The sequence below is a fragment of the Phyllostomus hastatus genome, unplaced genomic scaffold (assembly GCF_019186645.2).
Source record: "Phyllostomus hastatus isolate PE091 unplaced genomic scaffold, TTU_PhHast_1.1 phas_contig_40, whole genome shotgun sequence".
NCBI classification, from domain to species: domain Eukaryota; kingdom Metazoa; phylum Chordata; class Mammalia; order Chiroptera; family Phyllostomidae; genus Phyllostomus; species Phyllostomus hastatus.
The window spans coordinates 40145645-40165284 of record NW_025333872.1 but is presented as its reverse complement, the minus strand read 5'-3'; the positions used below and the strand labels follow the sequence as shown (position 1 = coordinate 40165284).

At 36.3% G+C, this 19640-nt stretch overlaps 1 protein-coding gene across 1 annotated transcript in view; it reads right to left on the bottom strand.

Moving 5' to 3' along the window:
* Positions 1 to 18634, bottom strand: part of CFAP206 (cilia and flagella associated protein 206) — a 31118-nt gene extending 12484 nt beyond the window's left edge. The window contains exons 1-9 of the mRNA XM_045843581.1: positions 18390 to 18634; positions 16784 to 16896; positions 16121 to 16204; positions 12703 to 12793; positions 11066 to 11254; positions 10123 to 10281; positions 8849 to 9057; positions 2706 to 2825; positions 532 to 730 (exon numbers count right to left, since the gene is read on the bottom strand). Coding sequence (XP_045699537.1) covers positions 532 to 730; positions 2706 to 2825; positions 8849 to 9057; positions 10123 to 10281; positions 11066 to 11254; positions 12703 to 12793; positions 16121 to 16204; positions 16784 to 16891 — 1159 coding nt within the window. The 5' untranslated portion in view covers positions 16892 to 16896; positions 18390 to 18634. The remainder of the gene's footprint in view (positions 1 to 531; positions 731 to 2705; positions 2826 to 8848; positions 9058 to 10122; positions 10282 to 11065; positions 11255 to 12702; positions 12794 to 16120; positions 16205 to 16783; positions 16897 to 18389) is intronic.
* Positions 18635 to 19640: the final 1006 nt, after the last annotated feature.

The following is a 19640-nucleotide window of genomic DNA, read 5'->3' as shown; positions in this document are numbered from 1 at the left end:
GACCCTATTTTGGCATTTCTCATGAATTTTAAACTGTCTTTAAGATAGAAGGGAAAAAAAAGAAGTTTATTGATAAAGACAGATTTTCAAGAATCAATGCATTTCTTAAAGAGTCTAAAATAAGCTCAATTAATTTTGAAAAATTAAATTTCTAAATTTCAACTTGAAGCTGAGGCAAATAGCATTCTAAAGAAATGAAACTTTATTTGCAACAAATATAGCAAGGATTAATATGCTTTTCTACTACAAATCAATAATAAAAATCACTAATATTATAGTAGAAACACATAAGCACAGAAAATCTGATAATCAAAACACTAACCAAAATATTAGGAATGGTTAACTGAATAGTAAAATATACAGTTTACATTTTTTTGTTTTCCAAATTTTCAATAATAAAAATTATCTTACAATCAAGAAAGATGTCTAATACTTTATCAGAAAATATAATATGAAAATTTTAAAACAAAAGTGACATTATTCTAGAGGTAATTTTAAGAGGAAGAGGAAATAATGGATGGTTTCTATTACCCATGTGTTCTTTCAATCGATCCATATCAGTTTTTACAGTCACTTCCCCAAGAAGATCTTGTATTACTTTTTCAGGAAAGAGCACTTCATGAGTGCCCAAAAATCGCTCAAGGTTAGTAGTTAAATTAGTGAGGATACCAATCAAAACAGTTTCATCCTGAAGGCCAGTCCACAGGTTGGAAAGTTCAATGAAGATGGGCTGAGTAAGAGAGAAAAAATGGTTAAAATGTAATGGTTTGATAAAATTATAATCAGTGTAGTATTGAAAATAAAGAAATTATTTCTCAAGACAAGTAAAAGGCTTATGAAGTTAAACAAGAGAACCTAGATAGAAACTGGATCCACAAATTAGAGAAAATAAACTTGTATTTTATTTCAAAGCATTTTATTTTGATGGTTATTATACAGCTAATTTAATCAAAAAACCAAACACATTTGATCACCTGGCCTATTTCCAAACAGCAGATACCACAAATGACCTCGTGGCTACAAGTACAAGTAAAGCCATACTTTAGAGAAAATAAAGCTCTCCTCTTTTTCCTGACATGCCCGAAGGCAGGAAGACTTATGGATGCTTTACCTCAAAAGGTCAAAGGGAAAATAACTTCCTTTTTATATAAAAAGCTAAATTTTACTCATTATTAGGCTTAATCTGGCTTGATATGATTCAAAAGAACTTGGAAAGTCTAGCAATATATTTTGGGGCATGTTCTGTGAGCTGCAAGTTAAAGACTTTAGGTTAGTGAGATAAAATGTTTGTATTTGTATTAAAGGTCACTGACTTACAAAACAAACAAAAAAACTAATCAGGCTTAATATATGAGGTCTGTCCAGAAGGTATCCAGCCATTTAATATGAAAAATAGAGACATTTACTGAAGAAGATACAAGATACAAGAAATGTTGGACATAGGACAATGACACCTTAGTCCCCTTAGAGGTATGCACCTTGGGACCTCACACAGTTTTTCCACTAGATATTGGCTGCCCCATCATATCTTCCTGAATCTCATTGATGCTCTGAAATCTCTTCCCTTTCAAAGGTGAATTTGGTTTTGGGAAAAGCCAGAGTTGCAGGGCCCCAAGTCTGAGCTGTAGAGGGGCTGAGTGAGCTGGGTGATTTGATGTTTCACAAAAAATTCTGCACGAGACATGATGCATGAGTAGGTGTATTGTCGTGATGAAGCTGTCAATCACCAGTTGCCCACAGTGGTGGCCTTTTGAATCATACAAATAGTTTCTGTGGAGGAATGTTCAAGCTTAACACAAAATTTCATGCAGATTTGTTACTGTACTCGCTCAGCCATTTTGAATGCAATGGCCACACAGCACACATGCTCACTCAGTGGTGTCTACCACCTGCACTGACTAGTATAGTGAAGTTGTCATTGCTCACACATGTGCATTCCAGTCCACTCTCCTTGGTTGCTGGGTTAGATTGATGTTGTGCAAACCATTCTCATTATATTAACAATGGCTGGACACTTTCCAGACAGACCTCATTAGTTTTTAAAATCAAATATTGGGAATGATTATGGAAAACTACCAAAGCCTCAAAATACTGTATAAGATGCAGTTCATGCGCAGTTCACCTCCTTGGGGCTATCAGATTTGTTCATAAAATGGTACAGATAATCTGAAAAGTGGGCATCACTGCAGGCCTAGTAATCACAGTGATTATTATTTGTCTTTTCAGGAAAGTCACAAGTTGCATCACCTCTTTGCTGAAGGCAGTTAGAAATCAGCTACTGTGAACACATTTTCAACACTGTATTGTGGGTTATTTTGTTTGCCACTGCCAATATTGATATTATGGTTATTACTACATGTACCTGCATTTTCTTTAGTAGCAATTGCCTACCACGGGATTCCTGTCATCCAACTTCTACTGTTACTACAAAATAACCATCAAGAACAGGACCAACTTGTATAAAACCAATATTACAGTTTTAGTAATTAAATAGAGTTGGGAAAAAGTAGGCTTACAGTTGTGAGTATGCAAAACAGTTTATTCTTGTATTATTATTTATTAATTATTGTATTATTTTCCATAGAAACAACTATAAACCTACTTTTGCCCCACCCTATATAATTTTAATTACTTCTGATTCATTTTTATAGAGCCCAAAGTATATTCACCCTTAAATAAAGTCAAAGTTCATGGCAGATACTTACAAAGACTTGTGATGTTGGGACAGCTGTCTTTGCATTCACAATCATTTTCAATTGTTCAAGTTGGGCTCCTAACTGCTTTGTCATCATTTCCACTTCTTGAGCACTAGTAATTATTTCTGACTGTGAAGACAACATAATTTGCACTAATATTTTAATAATTTCACTACAAAAATCCCATCTATTTTAAGTCCCACCTGCTCCCTTGAAGGTAATCTCAGTGAGAGCAGGGATCCTGTTCTCCATGGTATCCCCAACACCAAGAACTGTACTGGCATACAGATGGTGCTCCAGAAGTGATGGTTGGAGGATACATTTTTAAAAACACAATGGCTATACATTTTCTCAAATGTATACAGGTATTCTTTCCTATTCAGTATAAATGTAATTATACTGAATTCCTGAGAAGTGGATCCTATGACACAGCTTTGCAAAGCTGTTATTTCTCCATTCCTCAATGATAAAATTAATGAGGTGTTCCTCTGAAAACTATTCTTTTTTTAAAGATTTTATTTATTTATTTTTAGAGAGGGGAAGGGAGGGAGAAAGAGAGAGAGAGAAACATCAATGTGTGGTTGCCTCTCATGTGGCCCCCATGAGGGGACGTGGCCCAGGCATGTGCCCTGACTGGGAATCGTACCTGCGATGCTTTGGTTCGCAGCCCGTGCTCAATCCACTGAGCTATGCCAGCCAGGGGATGAAAACTATTCTAATACTAAAATTTTTGAAAAGTACTTTCAAGAATGTAGAAAATCTTAAAAATCTCAGTATTGAAAGAAAAATTATATACTTCTGATACAGCAATAGTAATATGAAAATAAGATGCTGAATGATGAGTCTGAAATAACATTTATTCTTACTATGTGCTAACACTATATTAATAAGTACACAAAGGGGTAAACACAAATAAGAAAACCAAGGTATAAAAAGGCAAGTACATTGCCCAAGGATACACAGATGATAAGAGGTAGAATCATGTTTTTACCCCAGACCATCAGAGCCCAGAACCCAGCTCTTACCCATTATACTGCACTGCCTAGGATGTGATCAGAAGTGATGGTGGTATGGGTTTTTCAGTACAGTGTAAAACAGTGACATTTACTTGAAGTGAAAAAAGCACATTTGAGTTTTCAACTATCTAGAGCCTAACCATATGTTTACTAGACCATTTTTAAATAACAAAAAATTACTTCATAACAAATATCAAATATTATTACTGTACTTCAACTAATAAAAATTTTTATTCACAAATATAACAGGCATTCTGTTTTAATTTTACCCATACTATCCTTTAAGCATCTTCCCTCTTCTTGTTTCATCCTCCCATATAACATTATCTGTCCTGTATAATGGGTCTTCTGTCCACCTCACAGAGACTTATCCCCCTAGCCTATTAGTTCTATTTTAGGGATCAAACATGAAAATGCAGTTCTTAAAGTCCTTAGATTTGTGCAACAGCAATAAGAAACAGAAATAAATCTATGTGTGCCCTCCAAAGTAAAACTTACATTCAACACATAACACTTATTTTAAAAAATTTTTCATTAAATATGTGTATTGATTTTAGGGAGAGAGAAAAAAAACATTGATGTGAGAGAGAAACATCCAGTGGTTGCCTCCAACAGGGGAATGAACCTGCAACCTTTTAGTGTATGGACAATACTCCCACCAAGTCACACTGGCCAGGAAACATGACACTTCTTAAAATCTACAACTACAGATATTCTAGATATTCTTCCCCAAATATGTTTTTAGGGTCCACTCACAGAGGAGGTACACAGAACTTCTTGATTTTTCCTGTTAATGCCTTAGAATAATCACTCTGTTTACATTTTACCAAAAAAGACTTTGTTCACAACCACAATGAGGTTTTAGTTGTAAAGTTATTCCTCACAAATAAATGGAAAGGTATTCTGTGCTTATGGATTAGAAGAGTTAATATTGTTAAAATGCCCATACTTCCCAAAGCCATATACAGCTTTAATGCAATTGCTATCAAAATTCCAATGGCATTTTTCATAAATGTAGAAGAAACAATCCCAAAGCTTGTGTGAAACCACAAAAGATTCCAAACAGACAAAACAAACTTGAAAAAGAACACAGGTAGAAGCATCATGATTCCTGTTTTCAAACTATATTACAGAGCTATAGTAATCAAAACAGTATGGTATTGTCATAAAAAACAGACATATAGATCAATGGATCAGAATAGGAAGCCCCAAAATAAATCATGTATATATGGTCAATTAGTTTACAACAAAGGAGGCAAGAATATACAATGGAGAAAGGACAGTGTGTTGGGAGAATTGGACAGATACATGCAAAAGGATGAAAATGGGCCACTATTTTACACCATTCACTAAAATCAACTCAAAATGGTTTAAAGACTTGAATGTAAGACCTGAAACCATAAAACTTCTAGAGGAAAACATAAGTAGTAAACTTCTAAACATCAGTCTTGATGGTAACTTTTTGGCTTTGACACCAAAAGCAAAGGCAACAAAAGTAAAAAATTAACAAGTGGACTACATGAAACTAAAAAGGTTCTGCTTAGTAAAGGCAATCATCAACAAAATGAAAATGTAACCTACCAAAGGGAATTTGCAAATCATGTATTTCATAAGGGATTAATATCCTAAATACACAATAAACTTATACATTTCAATAGCAAAAAAATCTAATTTAAAAAATTGACAAAGGATCTGAATAGACATTTTGAAAAGAAGACATGCAGATGACCAACTGCTCCACATCACAAACCAGGGAAATGCAAATCAAAACCACAAAGAGCTATCATCTCACACCTGTTAGAATGTCTATTACCAAAATTACAAGAGATTAATGATGGCAAGAATGTGGAAAAATATGCACTGTTGGTGCAGATGTAAATTGGTGCAGCTACAATGGAAAACAGTATGGAGTTTACTCAAAAAATTAAAAAGGGAACTGTTATATGACCCAGTAATTCCATTTCTGGGTATATATCCAAAGAAATGCAAAACACTAATTCCAAAAAATACATGCATCCTTATGTTAATTGCAGCATTATTTACAATAGCTAAGATAAGGAAGCAACCCAAGTAACCACCAATAGACAAGTGAATAAAAAACTAGTGGTACATATATACAATGGAATATTACTTAGCTATAATAAGGAATGGAATCTTACGATTTGTGTCAGTATGGGTAGACCTAGAGGGTATTATTTTAAGTGAAATAAATCAGACAGAGGAAAACAAATAGCATGTGATTTTACTTTTTTATGGAATCTAAAGACCAAAATAAAAAAATTTAAAAAAACAGAAACAAGCTCATAAAAACAGAGATCATACTGATGGTTCCCAGAGGAAGGGAATTTGGGGGGGCTACATAAAAAAGATGAATAGATTAAGAAGTACAAATTGGTAGTCACAAAATAGTCATGCGGATGTAGAGTACAGCACAGGGAATATAGTCAATAATATCATAATAATTACGTATGGCGCTAGGTGGGCATTTGAAATATTGGGGCAGCCACTTTGTAAAGTATATGATTGTCTAACAATTAGACTATATACCTGAAATTAGTACAAAGTAATATTGAATGTAAACTATAATTGAAAAACACACAAATGGACACTGATTAAGCAGCAAAGAGAATGTGAAGAGAACTCATCCCAACCCTGACTGATGTTAGTAAAAAATAGTCATGACAAGTGCTAAGATCAGAAAATTAACTTTCTCAGTAACATGAACAGCAAAATGCTTGGGAATGATATGCTGTCTAGAAAAACGAGAGTTCTCCATCTTATGCCCCTACCAAAATGAAATCAGAGCTGTTCTGCTAAAACCCTAACGATGGTGATAACAGTAATAATAAACATCACCAGTGGCAGTGCCACCATCATCATCAACTTACCGAACTCTTACTATGTGTCAGGTACTGTGACACCTTACTGACATAATGAAGACTATCAATAACCCCATTTTACAAATGTGGAAACTAAGGCACGAAGAAGTTAAACAACTTCCTCAAGGACACAGATTTAGTAAGTGGGAAAGTCAGGGTCAGAACCCATGCAGACTGGTTGCAGAGCCTGCACTCATCACTTATACACACTCTACTTGACTGTCCCTTCAGCTCTGAGAGTGAGAACTCCAATGAGAACTCAAGACTGTATGTTAGTTGGTTGAAGATGATTCACAATTGAGAGCTGTGAGAAGATACTATATAATGAGCAACATTCTCTATAACATTCTTATAGTGTGTGAGACAGTATCCCAAGGTTTATTCTTATGATATCTCTTCCAAATGCATAAGACAAAAGTAAATGTTAGGTCTACTCCTATGGACCTCTAGGCACTTCAAGATAAATTGATTGTAAAATCCTTTCCATATCTGACTAGTTACATAAGTCTGACAGCCACAAGTCAATGTTAGGGGAACATCTACCCTAAAGAATGATTTGGTTTTGAATAGCTGATTTAGAATCCTCCATTCTGAAGGCAATCAGAGAGCGAATCAGTTATAAGGACCACTCCCGGGTTATGGCAATGAAGTCATGTCATCTGGATGTTTATCTTCCTATTCTCCACAGTGGTGGTAAAGAAAGAAGACAGATCAAGTGCACCCAAAAGAAGAATCAAGTTATTAACATATAGTTAAAAAGAAGAAAGGATTAGAGCACATCACATTCTACCCCTCAACACATTAGTGCTCACTCAAACAAAAGACAGCTCCCCTGACCCTGAGTCTCAAGGTGACTGGAAAATAGAGGCTTTGTAAAGGTAAACAGGGACGAGGAGGGGTGGATATGTTAATTGACTCAATGCAGGGAATACAATGGGGATATAGATATTTGGTCAAATAGTCCGTTTAGTTTTTTCTATAAAATAAAAGTCACATTTTTCATTTTCACTATTAACTTATTTAGTTAACTTGATTTAGACTTGGAGTATGTTGGCTATCATCTGTTATTTGTTTCTAGTGGTGCTGCTAAACATCTTCCAATGCACAAAACAGCCCCACAGCAAAGAATTACTTGGTAAAAATGTCAATAGTACCAAGAAACTTCACAAACCACTTTTTACATGTTCAATCAATCACATCACCTTCTTATGGACAAATCTTTTTTTGCATTTCAGTTGTGTTTTTACCTCTCTTGAAATCATAAAGCATAAAAGGTCAAAAATGTTGCATATCCTTTCCATCTTCAGTATTAAAATGGTTACACAAAAATTCACCAATTTTGATAAGTTTTTTTTAAATGCATGCTGATTTGACAGCTGTCACAATACAATCTAACAAAATTGTTTCGAATGAAGTTAAAGACAACAAGCACTACTAGAGCCACTGTATGGAAAAAAACTAAATAAACTTTTCAGCCAACCCAATATCATCACATTGTACAGTTTAAGTATCTTACAACTTTGCTAATTAAGCCTCAATAAAGCTAAAACAAAAATAAAAACAGTAATTGGTGGGAACATAGCTTGCTGTCATGACATTGTTAATAAACTGTGTTCCCTGGAACCCTAGGGTGCCATGAGGATGTTCCATGGGGAACAGTTCTCCATTTCTTTAATCTAAATACCTGTTTTACATTTTTAGGATCCTGAGTAGGTTTTTGTCTGAAAGAAAGTGTTCTCCTACTTTTAAAAAGTACAAAATCACTACTTTGCCATGTTTTCCAGCACTTTGGGGATATTGTTTGGCTTGTTTATTAGATCTAAAAAACATCAGAAATAAAAGTTTTTTTCTACCAATTTTTACAATAAGAACAAATAATTACATAAAAATTATTTGAGTGCCAACTGCCTGCCAAACAATATGTTAGACACTTAGTCTGAGTGCAACACTGCAGCATTCCTCTCTCTCTCGCACACACATACACCACTTACTACAGCATGCTAACAATCATACTACAGAGTACCAAACAGAACCGACAACTAAAAAATCAACTCCTACCAATATATTTTCACTAAGGGCAAAGTCCAGTTGCCCCATTTCTATTTTAGTTCCTGGGCCTTCAGATGCAATATAAACTGAGCAGTTATTAAGATTACCTCCTTTATCAACAAGCTGGTTCTACCTTTTGTTTCAGCCCCATAATATCTAAAGCGGTTGCATTCTATGGAAAAGGCAGGATCTTATGACACTAACTTACCAAGATGATCTGAAGGAAGATTTCATACTGTCGCACATTATAGACTGCTTCTTTTAACATATATGTCTGCAGTTCTGTACTCATGAGTGGGTTCTTTGTTACCCTCTCGAGGATGGCCGTGTAACGGTATGCCTGGTCTTGGGCAGTCTGAAGTTGGGAGTCAATATGCTGAGTGGTGGCTGGGATTGCTTCATGTAGAATAGCTGGCACTGTTTTTAAAGGTATATTAAGAGAGACATGAAGAAGTCTAAAAAGAATTAAGGAGAAAAAGCCTAAAAATGGTCATATTTCTATTATTAAGTTGAGTTAGTTCTCATGTCAACAAAATTAATAATGATAAGGCATGTATTTCATGGTTCTCACATCATGGAAAAAAGTACCCCCCCACACACACAAACCTTGTCTAAACGAAATATATTGTCAGAATAAAAACTGAAGATAGAGAAGATCAGCTGTTCCCACAAACACACAGAAGAGCCTGAAGGATTGATAGGCTTTGGTACTATGTGCTATTGACCATGTACCTCCCAAAAAGTCACTGTATCTTTCCTTCTGTATATCTTCTTTTTTGTTTGTAAAAAAACAAGAAGAAAAAGCATGCAAATTAAGAAACTCACTGGGATACTGAAAAGTAACAGAATAATCTAGCAAAATAGAGAACTTTATGAGGAATGGGAGTTGGATTTTTTAGAACAGATTTAAAATGCAAAAATTTACCCCATTGTACTAGATCAGTGATCTGCTGAAAGATTATAACCCCTTATCAGTGGACCTGTATGTGCACCAAATTCCTAAGGAAGTTATTTCTACTGGTAGGTCCTTCATCAAATATTTCATGAGTACCTTCAGACTTGTAGATAATAAATCCATATTACCGCATAGTAAATGCTCCTGAATTTAAACATTTGAAGATATCTCCTCCTGGACCTTTTCACTCCATTAACTGTATCAACAACTGTTTTATTTTCAGAGTGATTTCTATTTTTAAATCACTGAGTTTTACTCCCTTTTCGTTACTTGACTTGGAGTAAAGTACACAAAGCCCCATGAATGAGGGAGGCTGGTTTCTGGACTTGCCCCCTCATTCCTTTCACTGATTCACTCTCCTATACTAGCTAAAAATTACTACACATTGTGAAAAGTAGTTCTAACTAAGACACAATCAAATCTGAAATCTAAGAATAGTAGTAGTGTACTGGGTATTACTTTCCTCTCTGTGCAAATTCAATTCTAAACCTGCATAACCTATAGAATTAACATAATGATAGACCTACAGTACTCAATGCCTTCTCCTCCCTTTCCAGTGTCTCGGTTAAATAAACGAATTCCAGTAACGATCATGGAGAGTTCTTTCAGGTGGCATTCTTTCTCCTTCTTAGAAAGAGCTAGGAATGTCCCGAGTTCAGCCTGAGGAAAAACACTCTGTAGGGCAGCTAAAACAAACCACAAAAAGGACAAGATTATAAAACAACAACAACAAAAAAACAGAACTTAAGTCACAAGTTTCTTTCAGCAGAAAGTTAAAAGGCCTGTCTTTATAGAATTACTTATATGATTCTTTAATATTCTGGTACCTGATTACAGAATGCATAGCAAAATCGATCATATATTAAAGCTGAGCTACTGAAATACTGCCATTGCCTCATTTCTGTTTTTAAGAATTAAGCATCCATCAGTAATTTTTGGCAATGAGCATTAAAATGAGCTTTCTAATTAGAGCTATGAGTAGAAAAATTGATGCTTTAAAATAATTGTGAAAGAAAGCCATAAGAAGGTTAGAGATCTTGCCTATTCTTTGCCTTAAAGTGAGAAAGTGGACTAGTTTTCCCCAGGAATAAAACAATGTCCTTTTCCAGCATCCACTTTAGGTGACAGACTCAACTCTTTTCCTTATTGTGAAATCTCACTTTCCTGTGGTCCCCATTACCCAATCAGCCTGGTATCCTGAATCACACTGCCAGTGTTTCTTTAATGAAGAGGTGTGGGTCCCTGGATATGTACAGCTCTAAGATATTAACAATAGTCAATTTACAGAGATGCTACTTGAGTTTTAGAGTTATTACACAGTGTAAAAGGAGTCTGGATAAGTTTTAACTTCTTATTTCAATTAACTTTGTTTTGAGATAAAAAGGAATCTTCAACACTTGTAATCTAACAGATTTTCTAAGATATAGTGTTCATCTACTTTCACTTATAGAATGGAAATTTTTTTTTTACCTGTTGTCTCTCTGACAATCTTGATATCTGTAGGGGATCCAACCCCAGAGCGCAGTAACACATAGCTGACAATCTTTCGGTAGAGGCTTTCCAATTCGTCTCGAGCACAAGCTCTGTTATCTGTAATTTCTCTGGTAACAAGGCCTAATTTAGACTCCACAATCCGGTGATGTTCTTCAAGAAATTCCTCTAAAATTGGCAAAGGACAATGTTCTGTATGTTTGATACTTCAAATTGTTCTCACATGAAGAAAGTAAGAGCAGTAAAAAAACAATGGCTGGGGCATAGCAAATCTACTACTGCATGAAAACAAGTATTTTCATAAAATGTCATAATAAACAGTGTCCAGCAGTTAACCTCAAGAAAAAAAATTTAGTGGGAAAGATTTATTACAGCAATTTAAATGGCATACTTGTCAAAACATATAAGACTTTAAATAGGCAATCCAAACAGTAATGTCAGAGGGCTAAAATCTCCCAAGCAGAAAATACACAAGACAATATTTATTGGGTTGGCCAAAAAGTTCCTGTGGCTTTTTCCATAAAATGAAAGACACATTTTTTTCATTTTCACTAATAACTTTATTGACTTGGACATTTTGAGTATATTGGCTATCTCCTGCATGGTAGAATGTTGATTGATCTCAATGTCTCAATTTGATTGCTATCAACTTCAACTGGTCTACTTGACCATGAGCTTTGAATGACACTAATGATAATAGGATGTTGCATCAAGAATGGTCTCCCTCTCCTTTCTTCTCATGATATGATGAGGTCTATACTTAATTGTGGCAGCCACAATTCACCAGCAGCACATTCCTTGAAACTAACTCAACAAAACACCTCATTTTACTAATATTTAATACATGAATGATACACAGTTCATACCTATAATCTTTTTACAAAAACAAAATTTTTGCAAATAAAAAATCTAAATGATAATGTCAATTCCACAATTATGTTTTGCTTAAAATTATCATTATTTTCAAGGAAAAAAGCAAGATATATGATTTTACATATGTAGCATAAATGAAAGTGCAATACACAGGAGAAAAAAAGACAATGCAAGTTAACAAATGGCTAATAATAATTGTATTACTACAGTGGGGCAGAGGCAGTGTAGTCTATAGAGGAATTTATTTTCCTTTTCCTCTTGTTTCTAGTTTGTGAAGTAGCATTAAACTATTTACATACGAAAGCATGTTCTAAATTTAAATTTACTATCATTCATTTCGTTTTTGTGTTAATTATATATTTTAGGTAAGCATTATGAAATTATAATACAAACCAATTATAATACAAAAAAAATCAACAAATTAAAAACTTGAACTTCAATGGACTGGCTGTTTCAATTTCTAATTTTATGTATTGGAGGTACTACAGTCAAAATACAATAAACTTGGAAACATAATTATTATGGGCATAATAATTAGACTTTACTTTTAATGCTCAGAAAGGCCACTGATGTTTTTTTCCTTCAGCATTTCCAACATTATCATATTTTTCAAAATTGGAAAAAATTTCAAAAGGTAGACCAAAAAATTAAACCAAACTTGTCAACCAAATGAAGTTCTTATTAGCTTAAATACCATATGAATCTTTTTTAAAAGTATATCAAAATTGGTGGATACATGTTACCTCGATTTGTATAATTCATATCAAAGTAGACTTGCATCTTAATGGTGTCCAGGGATGGATTCTTACTGTCCAATAGTCGACCCACACAAAGCTAGAAAAGAATACCCCAATGAACACTTCTCGTTACAGTTTCTATAATGATCTGAAGTATTTTCTAAAGTTATTTTTTAAAATACAGGAAACATCACAGTAATAATGTCTAATATTTATCTACCAATAACCCTTCTTACTATTATTTTTTATTTTTGAGGACTTCATGTTTTATAATTCACCCAACCAACAACAGTTATTTCCCCAGACTTAACCAGTATCACCATACCCAGGTGGGGTAATAGTCGAGTTGAAGGCAAGAAATTTGACATTTACCAGACTGTTGTGGCTGAGTGCACTGAGTGCTGGCCTGAGAACCAAAGGTTTGCTGGTTTGATTCCCAGTCAGGGCACACGCTGGGGTTGTGGGCCAGGTTGCCAGTATGGGGTATGCAAGAGGCAACCACACATTGTTGTTTCTCTCCCTCTCTTTCTCCTTCTCTGCCCCCTGTCTAAAAAAATAAATAAATAAAATCTTTAAAAAAAAAGGAATTTGACAAACTGGTTAGTCTATACAATCTGAATGTGGGTAAATGTTCCATGAAGCTTATGGTTCCTGTCTGAAGCTTTTATAGATTTCCTGACTCCTACTTAACTGAGCCTTAACACTCTTTGCTGATGCTGAAGATTATATGCATTTTATGAAAAACTGTTGCAGCTACTCTCCTCTGCTCACAAAATTTCTTTGGCTTTGCCTTCTACTTCAAAATTTCCTCCTCTATTCTGTTTTCTCCTACTTTTTCCCCCTTTTCTGCTTTGCCCCTTTATATTGGATGATAAACCTGAATTTTTTTTATCTTTAGTCTTTATACCTGCAGTTGGCAGGCACATCGGGAGCCTCACTCTTACCCCTCCTCCCAGCACCAGCCCTGCCTTCCTGGGCTCAGGGAGGAGAGAACACAAGAGTGAGGACAGGACACTTTGTCTTCATGAAACCTGTGCCCCTGGATCCCTCCACGTGGAGAGAAGGACTGCTCTAAACACGGAATTTACAAAGACTACCTCATCCAGGCAATTTTTTTTTAATATATTTTTTTTAATTAGAAGTTTTTTGCCCTGGCTGGCATGGTTCAGTTGGTTGGAGCATTGTCCCATAAACCAAAAGGTTGACAGTTTAATCCCAGGTCAGGGCACACATCTAGGTTGCTGGTTCTACCCCTGGTTCAGTCCCCCATCAGGGTGCATATGGGAGGCAAATGATTGATGTTTCTTTCTTTCCTTCCTCTTTCTTTAAAAACAATGAAAAAAATGTCCTCAGATAAGGATAATAAATTTAAAAAATAATTAAAATATTTTTCAATTATAGTTTACATTCAACATTATCTAAGTAATTTTAATTGAGAAGAAATACAACAAACTTTGTCATTTAAATTATGATATACATTGATAGCTAATATACCTGTCATATTAGAAGTATATTGAGCTTGATTTTTTCCAACTTAGTTGAATTAGAGGAAAAATTAAAATTCTTTTTTTAACCCTCACCCAAGGATATGTTCGCCAATTTTTTGAGAGAGAGAGAGAAACATCCAAGGGCTCACTCCCGACCCCAGGACCAAACCTACAAGCCAGGTATGTGCCCTTGCCAGGAATGAACCAGCAACCCTGTGGTGCACAGGATGATGTTCCAACCAACTTAGCCACCTGGCCAGGGCAAATAACTCTTCTTGAGCCATGAGGAGAAGAATAAATCTTTTCTGCCCCTCTTTGATTCTTCTTCATGACTTTGCAATAAAATTTCTGATTGACTACCAGTTATTGCCACTTTGCTGAGAATGGGTTGTATACCACATTTAAAATCATCACAGAGAGACCCAGCTCGAGGCTGCCTTGAAGAATCATGGAGTCTGTACTTAACGCACAATCATCCTAACATTTTCCCCAGCTCAGACTCTCAAATCTCTTTCTGGCCCCTCTAGCCCCTGCAAATAGACCTATGCTCCACTGTGTGAATTGCTGGCTGTGAAAGAAAGAGAGGATAATGAAAATTTTCTCTGCCATTTCTTTGAGCCCAGAAAATATTCACATACAAGTTTGGGAAAGCCTGCATCAAGTCTTCTGTATAAAGGAGGGAATTAAAACCATTAAGCCCAGGAGAAAATTTTTAAATGTTGAATTTTTGCCCTGGCCAGTGTGGCTCACTTGGTTGGAGAGTTGTCCTGTAAACTGAAAGGTTGTAGTTTTCATTCCTGGTCAGGGCACATGCCTGGGTTGTGGGTATACTTCCTGGTGGGGGTGTGTACAAGAGGTGAGGAGGGGTGCATACAAGAGACAACTGCTCTGAGATTTCTCATAATGATGTTTCTCTCTCTCTCCCTCCCTTTCCCTCTTTCTAAAATCAATAAGCACGTCCTCCAGTGCGGATTAAAACAAAGTTGAATTAGGGGTGTGTAGGGTGGGGGAGAGTAATGGGGAGAAAATGGGGACAACTATAATTGGACAACAAAAAAAAATAAATAAAATATTTTCTGATAAAAAAGTAAAATAAAATAAAATAAAAAATAAAATCAATAAGCATGTCCTCCAGTGAGGATTTTAAAAAGTTGAGTTTTTAGACAATACATTTAGGAATATTTAGAAAATAAATATTTAAACAACTAAATCCAGTGAGTCAAGCTTAAAACATAGAAAAAAATTAATGATGTCCTTTAGTTCTTAAAACTGGTTTTCAGACACATCTATTTTATATCTATTAGTTACTTTTTCCTTTAGAATTGAAAAAAGTACACTGAACCAATAATTACATGAATTTTAATTTAGTGCTATGTAAATTTACAGTATATGGTAACTCAGTTGATAATGTTCTGAATATAATACGAGATTAATAACGAGATGTCTCTAAAATACTGCAACAGACACCACTTTTTCCTTACTAACAAAGCCTCAGTTTGGATTGGGGCAAAGATTTCTTCAGCTAAAGAAGCCAAAAAAAATCCCAGGCTGACTTGAAATATTCTGGTCAATCAACATAAGCAGATGGGAGGGATCCTGAGAGAGCTATTACTTTCCTAATGGAAAGTGGAGACCCAATTGGCACACATATTTTGCTCTTTGTCCTCCCCCCCTTATACCTGCCTCAAGGTGGAATCACTGTGACCCTGGGATGAAATCCACATGCATGATGGTGACCCAGGAAACTAAAAAAAACAGCCTATGTATGTCCAGACTTTGTTTTATGAGAAAAAACATAATAAATCCCTTATTTGTGTGCACCACCATTTGGTGGGTTTTTGTTTCCTGGAGCTGAAGTCAATAATGAAGTCTAAACACATACTGTATTCAGAATTGCAAATAAATATTTCAAAATTTGAGACTCACTAGGTAATTACCTTAATGAGTTTCTGCACATCACTCTTTATGAGGACTCTGTCCATGTTAAAGCCATTACTGGGATCCAGGACAACAGCTTTCACCTGAGATAGGAAAGAGTCTATTAAATAATTTTAATTCATATTATTATAAAATTAATATATTTCCATTTTTTAAGCAACTGCCTCTGATACTCAGGTATTGATTATTCGGCTGACTTTCTTAGTACCCAATTTACAAGCACCTTCATCAAATTTGAATATGGTGTTAGAAAAATTATATGAAGAAATAGGTTGAAAGTAATGGCTAGATTTTAGATTGGCAAACTATTTGAATATTTTATTGTGTTTTTACTGTATATTATTAAACCAAAAGCAAAAATAGAGAGACCAAGGCAATGAGTAATTTTTACAAGTGAACAAAACATTGTTATAAAAACTGACAGTACAATACTGATGTTTCTAAACCTCATCAAGATCTTCCAAATCAGTCTATAATTCTAGAATTGACTTGCTTTATACACTTTTTTTAAAAAGTATTTTTTGCTAGCTTGTCCGATGATCTCAATAGGTTGTCAACTGAATAACATTTATAAAAGCTTTACAGAATTTTAAGAGGAAAATGGGCACTCTTTAAAAGCATTTTTTAATAAAGCAGTCATTCACAAAAATATTCATTCTTACCATAAAAGCAACCAGAGTTTCAGAAGGCACCTCTCCATGGGATGCACATTCTTGTCCTATCTCTCGAATGATATTCTTTATAACACTTTCAGCCTGAGTGGGAGGCATCCTGGCTAAATAAAACAATAATTGGTTTTTAAAAATATGTATGTATATATTATTTTTCTGCTTTAAATTTCTTTATATACAAAATACAAATACACAATATTTGTATTTGAAATACAAATTTATATTTGTAAAAGAGTCATAATAGTACTTATTAACTTATCCATATTTGTTAGCATGTAGGCCTCTCCTGTTTTTCATTAATGTGTTTTGTACTTATAAAAATGAGCGGCTGTGTTGATGAAGGAGAAATTGGAACTTCAAATGATTGAAACATTTCCTCTTTATTTAAATGATGGTGGTCACCAAAATAAATTTGTAAAATTTGTATTATATTTTTAAATTTAAAAAGGCTTAACGGTATGGAAGGAGCAGAATGAATGAAACCCTAACCCAATCTGTGTAGGTGGCAGAGTACAGCTTTAAAGGAGAAATATTTATTCCAACACATTCACCAAATGACCTTTCATAGTTGTAAGATTTTTGGAAGAAAGCCATTCTTGCTCTGAAATAATTCTCTTTATTGCACATCCAAGTTGGATTTCAGACTCAATTAAAAACATAAAAACCAAAACTGAAAACATGAGAGTTACGCATCATGGGAAAAAATGAACCCCTGGTTTTTAATTCCATTTACTAATGTGGCAGGAAAAGAGAAACTCCAAAGTTTCTCATGCTCTGTAACTGTAACACTTGCAAAATTTCACACAGGACTGTAGAAGCTGACCAGTCGTAACCAAAGCAACGGCCAGTTACTCAAGGTCGTACACAGACTCCCATGATAAGCTCCTGTGCTCTGTAGCTTCTGCAAATTCCTCCTGCGTTTTCTCTTTATCTCCCATATAAGGTAACTAGACCTAACTTCCGCATTCGGCTTCTGTAACCTTGCTTTGCCGTGTAGGTAGGAAGCCGGGGACTATTTAAACCCCCGGGAGGGTGAGGATCGGTGCTCAGAGGATTTGGATGTTAGCCACCCCCTCTGGGCCCCCGGGTAATAAAGTTTGTGCTTCGTTATCTCCCCGAGTGTGGGTGGATTTTCCATAACACTAACAACCAAGAAAAGGCAGGTTTTTATAAAGGTCATGGCGCGTCCGGGTTTTCCGAGCATCAGTAACTGAGAGCATTAGGTAATTTAGCCAGTACAGAACAAAGGCAATCCCGTAAGAAAAAGCTAACCCTCAGCATTATTAGTGTTCAGGTAAGGTAGCACTTGGCATTTTGTCCAGTACAACCAGACTGCCTGGCATGCATCCTGACGAGGACTGAGTGCCATATATTTAGCAATTAAAATAGTACGTGTCAGAAGCTCTTAAAATAGCAGCTTGTGAAAAGTACGCCAAAATAGCTGCCCCTGTGCGCTAGCGCCCGTGCGCGGGGTCGCGGTGGACAAACGTCGGCACCGCCCTCGCCCGACCCTCTGAAACACTAGATCTCTCGAGTTGACTCCCCGGCGGGTGCGAGGGCGCAGAGCAGAGACAGGAAGGCGAATCAGAGTCCTAACCTGAGGACCTGGGCGCCTCCGGGCGGAAGTGACCACTTTTTCCGCTCTTCTGCGGCGCCGCGGGAGAAGTCCTAACTGAAAAAACTCAGCCCGGCTGGACGGGATCCCCCAGCTGCGGGGGCTCTGCAGGCCGCCCTACGCTCGCCTCTTCACGGAGTGCATCTCGGGCTCCAGGGAACGCAGCCCGGAGGGGGCAGACCTGGGCCAGAACCTAGAGCGAGACCCGCGTTGATCTGACTCTTCGCCTGAGCCTTCAGAGAAGCTGGCCGCTCTCAGCAGCCGCCGCGTAACCATGGAGACCGAACGCTAGCAACCAAGGGGGTGGGGCCAGGGGGTGGGCTGGGCCAACATTGCCAGTTTGTATGGAAGGAAGAGCTGGAAGAAATTTTTTTTTAATATTAATATCTTGTATTTCACTTATTTTTTTATCATTGTTCAAGCACAGTTGTCTCCATTTTCCCATTATCACTCTCCCACCCCAGCTAACCCCACCTCCCACCCCAGATCCTACCCCGCTTTGGTTTTGCCCATGTGTCCTTTATACATGTTCCAGATAACCCTTCCCGCTTTATCCCGCCATTAATGACCCCCACCCGCCTCCCCTCTGGTTACTGTCAGTTTGTCCTTAATTTCAATGTCTCTGGTTATATTTTGCTCATTTGTTTGTTTTGTTAAGTTCCTCTTATAGGTGAGATCATATGGTATTTGTCTTTCACCACCTGGCTTATTTCACTTAGCATGATCCTCTCCAGATACATCCATGCTGTTGCAAAGGGTAGGAGCCCCTTCTCTCTTTCTGCTGCATAGAATTCCATTGTGTAAATGTACCACAGGTTTTTAATCCATTCATTTGCTGATTGGCACTTACCTTGCTTGAGCTGGAAAAATGTTAAAAACCAAATTGGCCCAGATTGAAGGCAGAGAAAGGTAGAGTCACTATATTTCAAGGTTAAGGTTATTTAACACAAGATTTCTTTTTTATTATTATTATTATTTTCAGAAAAACTTTCGCAGTGGGAAACAGCGGTTTATCGTGCATGTTTACCCAGCGTCAACAGTGGCTTGGTTGCAGCATCGCTCCTGTCAGAGGCTGCCTCACCCGGCCGATCATATTCATCATCACCAAACACAAGATATCTTAAACAAGGGTATCAACTTGCTAGCCTGAGAATTAAAATGCATTAAAAAACAAAGTGGGGTGAGGGGAGGTGGTGTGGGGGACTCAGGAGCCAGTTAGGAGAGGATGGGAAA